Below are 6,250 nucleotides of genomic sequence, written 5' to 3'. Positions count from 1 at the left end.
AGACACAATTTGTTGAAGGCATTAACATTAATTTTATCTCCACATCTGGATTATGTTTCCAACTTGTGGTAAATCTCAAAAATGTGGTGGATAAACAGAACATTTCATTAAACCAACATTTCTGAACAGCTCCAAAGACTAAAGAAACAAGAATTTGTCTCCATGAGTTGGGATCTGAACCAGACTTTTGTTTCAGGCAGCAGCTGGATATAAACCAACATGGACTGTAAATCCTAGGCGTTATTGTGAATTTGGTGTTTTCACCAAAAACAACAGGCTGTCCTTTAGACACTGACTCTTTTTTTAAACACCTGGAATAACATATGAATGAGCTCACAGCTGCAGTCTGACTGGGCAAGATGATCATTTATAAAACATTTATTATTTTTTTTGTGTGATGGCCATTCTTGGAATGTTTTGTCAAAATATCTACTGGCAGACGCCCATTTAGAGGAGGATCTGGCTGAACTTCCTTCTCTGGATTCATACAATAGCTCAGAATGTCTCACAGAGTCAAAGACTCACTGAGAAAGAGGAGCTGCAGTAAAGGGATCCCGAGCAACACATTCATAAATATATTAAGAGAAGACATGGCCAGGTTGGATGTCACTGAGATTTTTCATGGTATTTCATTTCCTGGGCACCTGCACACTCAGGATTCCTTACAACACGCTCTCAAGTTTCTGTTTCAAGACACGGATGTCCTCATTGTGTCCTATCCAAAGTCAGGTAAGAGGAGGCGACGCTAACCGTCATGATATGCTGCACTTCACTGGTGGCTTCTTACTAAGTTAAATTGAATATTTCATGAATTTTCAATAAGTCAACAGTGGACAGTAGATGGTCCTTCTGAACGAGAGGACACTCAAATATTATCTAGTGTGTAGTGTGAGGTTTCTTCAGCTGGTTACAACTCTTCTGCAGTAGGTTGGTCTTGGTGGTTTATTTTTGAATTGGCAGCATTTCATGGGTAGGCATAGAGAGCCTAACGTGGCACTCGGTGATGTTGGAAAGTCTTCAGTAAGCATAGAAACCATGGGGGAAATCTATTTGAGGACATTTGCCTGTAAGAGAGGAAATAGTTTTTATGGAGTTGTTTTCAACGCTTCGTCAGGTCACACTGACGTGAAATACTGACGTGAAAATAATAGAATACTCTATAACAAAAGGGTGATGTTAAGATAAGCTGAGACTTTTTGGAGTTTTGGTTTGTACTGATGAAGCTGTAAGACGAATCTGTGGAAAGGGTGTAATAAAGTCTTTCTATGTTTGTTACATATATATTTAAGAGTTTAACGCCTTTCAATTCTCCAACATGCCTTCGTCCAAAACCAGTCAAACTGGTTTGTCCAAAACAGGGTGTGGGATCACCCTGATGCTTCCCCCTGTGTAGAATAATCCATCGATCTATCGATTCCAGATAATCCTAATCTGGAATAATCCATGTGAAAAATTATGCACTGGGTAGTAAAGCATTTCCTCCAAGCAGTCTGTTTCTTCCTTCTTATTGCTGGAAAACCAATGTCTGCATTTTCCAGAAAAAAAACAAAACAAAACTAAACATAATACCAGTTTTTTTAAATTTTTTTATTAGACACTGATTTTGCCTTTTGGAATATGAATATAACCCAATCCAACATACCAGTAGTTTTCAAAATTATTATAGTGTCTGGGTGGCTGGAAACAAACCACAATGTTTTGAAAGAACTTTCCGCGGTCTGAATTAATACCCCAACAAGTTTGCACAGCTATAGGCAAATATGGTGCAAAATTACTAAAACAATTTCATACTGATCAATAAGAACAGTAAAACTCAAGTTACACGTCTCTTTGATTTCTCTCAATAGGCACTACATGGATGCAAGAAATTGTGACCCTCATATCCAGCAGAGGGGACCCACATGTGTCCCAGACTACTCCAAACTGGACCAGAGCCCCCTGGTTGGAGCAATACTACTGTGCAGATTTGTTGAAGAGTTCGACCTCAACACCTCGAGTTCTCACTACACATCTGCCCCATGACCTGCTGGGCCCCGCCCTCCAGGAATCCAAGGCCAGGGTCAGATTCACACACACGCACCCCCCCCCCCCCCATCCCCCCCACACACACACCCCGTCTGTGTGTGTATATATATACTGCTCAAAAAAATAAAGGGAACACTTAAACAACACAATATAACTCCAAGTAAATCAAACTTCTGTAAAATCAAACTGTCCACTTAGGAAGCAACACTGATTGACAATCAATTTCACCTGCTGTTGTGCAAATGGAACTTTGTACAGAACAAAGTATTCAATGAGAATATTTCTTTCATTCAGATCTAGGATGTGTTATTTGAGTGTTCCCTTTATTCTTTTGAGCAGTGTATAAGCATTTTAATATATATTTTTAAATTGAACAACCAGACTTGGACAAACAGCATCCACTGGTTTCTCATTTTGTTTTTCGATAAAGTGAGTTTTTGCACTTATGCACTTACTTGGTGAGTTTAGATAGAAACGCAGCAGTGCTGATATTAATCAGGAAGAGATGATCTACTTGGCTACATTAAGGAAATGAGATGTTTGAGAAAGAAGTCAAACAAATGAAGACTAGCTCTAAAAATTAAATAGACCATGAGCAGGTAAAATAAATTAAAAAAAACTTCAGATTTTTCAAAATGCTGATGCAGGGATGGTGTATTGATATTTATTCATTAATGTGTTACTTTTTTGGACACTGGTGATCTTTTCATTTCAGTTTTCCAGCTTCAGAATGTAAATAGAATATCAGGATATTCTCCATTCTTTGCAAGAGCAGCTCCAACATGCTGGCACACTTTGTTGTTTATCTCCCAACAGATCATCTATGTGAGCAGAAACCCTAAAGATGTTCTGGTGTCCTTTTATCACTTCCACAAGATGGCCAACTTCCTCCCTGATGCTGGCTCCTTTCCAGAGTTTTTGCATCATTTCTTGGAGGGAACATGTGAGCTAACATTTTTCTGTTTCTGTAATATTTTTATTGTATTTCCTAAATTTGGATCTTTTCCCCCTGGTTCAGTGCACTTTGGCTCCTGGTTTGACCACATTAAAGGTTGGACCAGTCAGGCTGCGGCTCTCAACCTGCTGCATGTCACATATGAAGAGATGTCGACGGTAAAGAACTGCTCCTTCATTCTAAAGTAGCCACATATAAATGAACAGAACATTATCACGGAAAAAAAAAATATCTAAAAACAGTATAATGCAGAAGATATTATACATTTTTAAACTACAAATTATGTCCTAAATTATATCTTTCAAAGTTCCCCCACGATACTTTGAAAGAACTGATTGAGTCATTGTTTAATTGTCTGAATAATTGTTGTTAGTTTTTTATACACATTCAATTTTACCACCTTGATTTGATGTCAGGATCTGCATAGGACCATCAACAAGGTGAGCTCTTTCCTGCAGCGCCCTCTGCTGGAGCATGAGCTCAATAACTGTGTGAAACACTGCAGCTTCAGCTGCATGAAGGACAACAAGATGATCAACTACAGCCTTATTCCTGATGAGATACTGGATCACAGCAAAGGCTGCTTCATGAGGAAAGGTGAGCGCTGATCGGTTTAGTTTGTCTCACAACATGTGATCCAAGTTAAATGAAAACAAACACCTCCAAGTTAAAAGAAAAGTCCTCCAAATGAATCGATTTGTTACAAACGTCTACAAGCGACTTTTTAAATATAACTACATGCATAAATCAGATCTTGAGCCTATCATGTTCTAGGTACGGACACAATTGAATATTTTTTTTATTTTATGCTTTCCATTTCTACAGAAAATATATTTTTACTTTCTTAAGAATAAAAATCTTGTCTTAATTGTTTTCTACCATCCAGGTGAGATCGGAGACTGGAGAAACATGTTCACAGAGGAGCAGAATCGATACTTTGACACTGCGTTCAAGTCCAAGATGCAGGACTGCATTTTGAAGTTTGTGTGGGAAAAACCAGAAAACGAGGAATCAGAGTTGAAAGATTGAAACTGCCAAAACAAAAGAGATTTGTGATAATTGTGAGAGAGATCATCCCAGAGATGATGACACCACGTTTGTCTTATAAACATTTATTAAATCTAGACATTTTTAAAAGTTATTTTCCAGTATGATATCTCCTTGACATCCTTTGAAGAATGTGTAGTATTGCTTAATGCTCATGAATGAATCTTTTTATGTGACACATGTCATGGTTCTGTCTCTGTTTGGTGAGCAAAAGATGAGACAAACATTTACTGATTCAATATCTGATGTGCTTCTTTCGCTTTTTTCAAGTTGGATTTGGGTTTTCTGTGAATCACAAGATGCACGTATAGAACCTGACAGTCGTGTCAACACTGCAACAATAAACAGAGGGGGAGGAAAGGTTAAAGGTCATTGAATCCACAGGGCTGAGCTGTCCTTTTGTATGCTGTCACTTCACTCACAAAGAAGAAGAAGAAACATGTTGCTTCCCTGCTAGTTAATATTTAGGAGGCCACTCTGCATAATACTATTAAACATTTGTATACATTAGTGACGTTTTAATGGCCTCATTAAAACGTCCTGATGCTGAAACATGGCCAGCAGCAAAAAGAGGCCCGAAACAGCAACTGGTAGTTCTGAAAGCTCAAAATTGGAAGAACTGAGCTGAATGAAATCTCAACATCTGACAATGATTTTGTTCAGAAACTTTAAGAAATGTGAGGACCCACTACTTCTTCTGGGGTCCAGAACCTGACCCTGTAAGGAGAAGTGTTGCTTTAGGGTTAGGACTATAAGGTGTGAACTGAGTTTAGGTTAGGTTTGGTGTTAAGGACAGGGTTAGGCTATAGAAATGAACAAAAAATTAATGAAAGTCATTGAAAAGTCCTAGTGAAATCACTTGTGCATGCGTGTGGTGGTGGGTCTGTGTGTGTGTTACATATGTGCATGTAACACATTGACATTCAATTATTTAAAAAGTAATATGTAGCAACATAAGGATTGTGCAGACACTGGTCCACAATACCAGTGTGTTGTTTACAGCTGTGTTCTCCAAAAAAACAAAACCCCCTATCTTTTAAAGAATAAATAAATGAATAATTCAGATATTGTATTTAAGAGGGAGTTAAAAAATAAATATAATTAGGATATTCCTAAAAATATACATTTAGGTCGACACCTTGGCTGCTTTCTACAAAAAATGTATAATTATGTCAATAAAACATATCTGAGCACATGGAGCCCTCTGCTGCTAATCAATTTGAGAATTGTTTGTTAAATGTGTGTTGATTAATCAGGCTGACAAGCCTGATGGGCCGTCATACCAACATCCAACAAACACACACCCATTCATGATTTCCTTCCAAGCTTTTAATATTCACTCACACATCCCAGTGTGTGAGAAATGTTGTCACACTTCTTCAGACGTCTCAGATTTTGCTTAGGGGAAGGAGGTTGGAGGGCAGCAAACATCTCACCTTTAGTTTCATCTCTCCAAAGGACATCAGTCAGTAAATATGCTTGTTTGTTCAAATAGAACCTATTCAGAGTTTGAGGTACAGATATTATTTTCTCCTTTCTGTTGAAGAGATTGATGATCTGCTCATTGCTGATTTACTATATAGCTTGATTTTAGTCATTTTAGATGCAAAGACTTTTGATGATCTTTGATAAAATAAAATAAAAAAGATCCTAAGAAAATCTTTCAGAGAAATTGAATTGTCAAACTCTGGTCAGTGACAATCTAACCAATAGAGAGGCTAACTGGGCAACAAAACACTGTGAGAAATTTTTATTGGAAAAATTGTACAATGTGACAGCTGCTGGGAAAGAAATCTTATTATTGCTCTTTTTTCACACCCTGATGTGAAAGTAGTTGCCAGATCTCTGTCCAGCGCCCAAGCTCCACAATCAAGTTCTTCTGTTACTTTGTACAACATATGCTTATTTTCAATATTTTATCAAGAAAATTTCATGCATTGTCACATAAAGATCTTTACAAATTTTATGCTTTTGGGATTTTGTAGATAAATTGCCTGCCAGTTGCAAACTCAGTCTTAGGAACTGGCGCTTATGGCATTCTCTCACATCGTCTTGATTTGTGATCAAGAACTTTTCTCCGAATATATTATGCATATTTACCACAGATTTGTGATCATGAATGACAATTATTCACTCTAAAAAGCTCAGTTGAGTTATTAAGTAGCTCAGGGATAAATTTTTGGCCGTATCTAGTTTTCAACATACATCCTTCCTTTGACAGAG

The 6,250-nt window shown here is 37.6% G+C and overlaps 1 protein-coding gene across 1 annotated transcript; it reads left to right on the top strand.

Annotated features, from left to right (window-relative positions):
- Positions 1–590: 590 nt before the first annotated feature.
- On the top strand, positions 591–4,404 carry LOC102218494 (sulfotransferase family cytosolic 2B member 1-like). Its single transcript, XM_005812546.2, has 6 exons — positions 591–729; positions 1,848–2,059; positions 2,842–2,968; positions 3,044–3,138; positions 3,397–3,577; positions 3,867–4,404. Exons 1-6 carry the CDS (start codon positions 591–593, stop codon positions 4,007–4,009), a joined length of 897 nt encoding a protein of 298 aa, XP_005812603.1. The 3' UTR covers positions 4,010–4,404.
- Positions 4,405–6,250: the final 1,846 nt, after the last annotated feature.

The sequence above is a fragment of the Xiphophorus maculatus genome, chromosome 4, assembly GCF_002775205.1.
Source record: "Xiphophorus maculatus strain JP 163 A chromosome 4, X_maculatus-5.0-male, whole genome shotgun sequence".
In the NCBI taxonomy this organism is placed as follows: domain Eukaryota; kingdom Metazoa; phylum Chordata; class Actinopteri; order Cyprinodontiformes; family Poeciliidae; genus Xiphophorus; species Xiphophorus maculatus.
The sequence above is the reverse complement of the archived record's forward strand: the minus strand, read 5'-3'. Positions and strand labels throughout refer to the sequence as shown.

Coding starts and splice junctions, on each gene's coding strand:
- LOC102218494 (XM_005812546.2), top strand. CDS start 591: ATGGCCAGGTTGGATGTCACTGAGATTTTTCATGGTATTTCATTTCCT. Junction 2,969..3,043: donor TCATTTCTTGGAGGGAACAT/GTGAGCTAACAT, acceptor CCCCTGGTTCAG/TGCACTTTGGCTCCTGGTTT. Junction 3,139..3,396: donor CATATGAAGAGATGTCGACG/GTAAAGAACTGC, acceptor ATTTGATGTCAG/GATCTGCATAGGACCATCAA.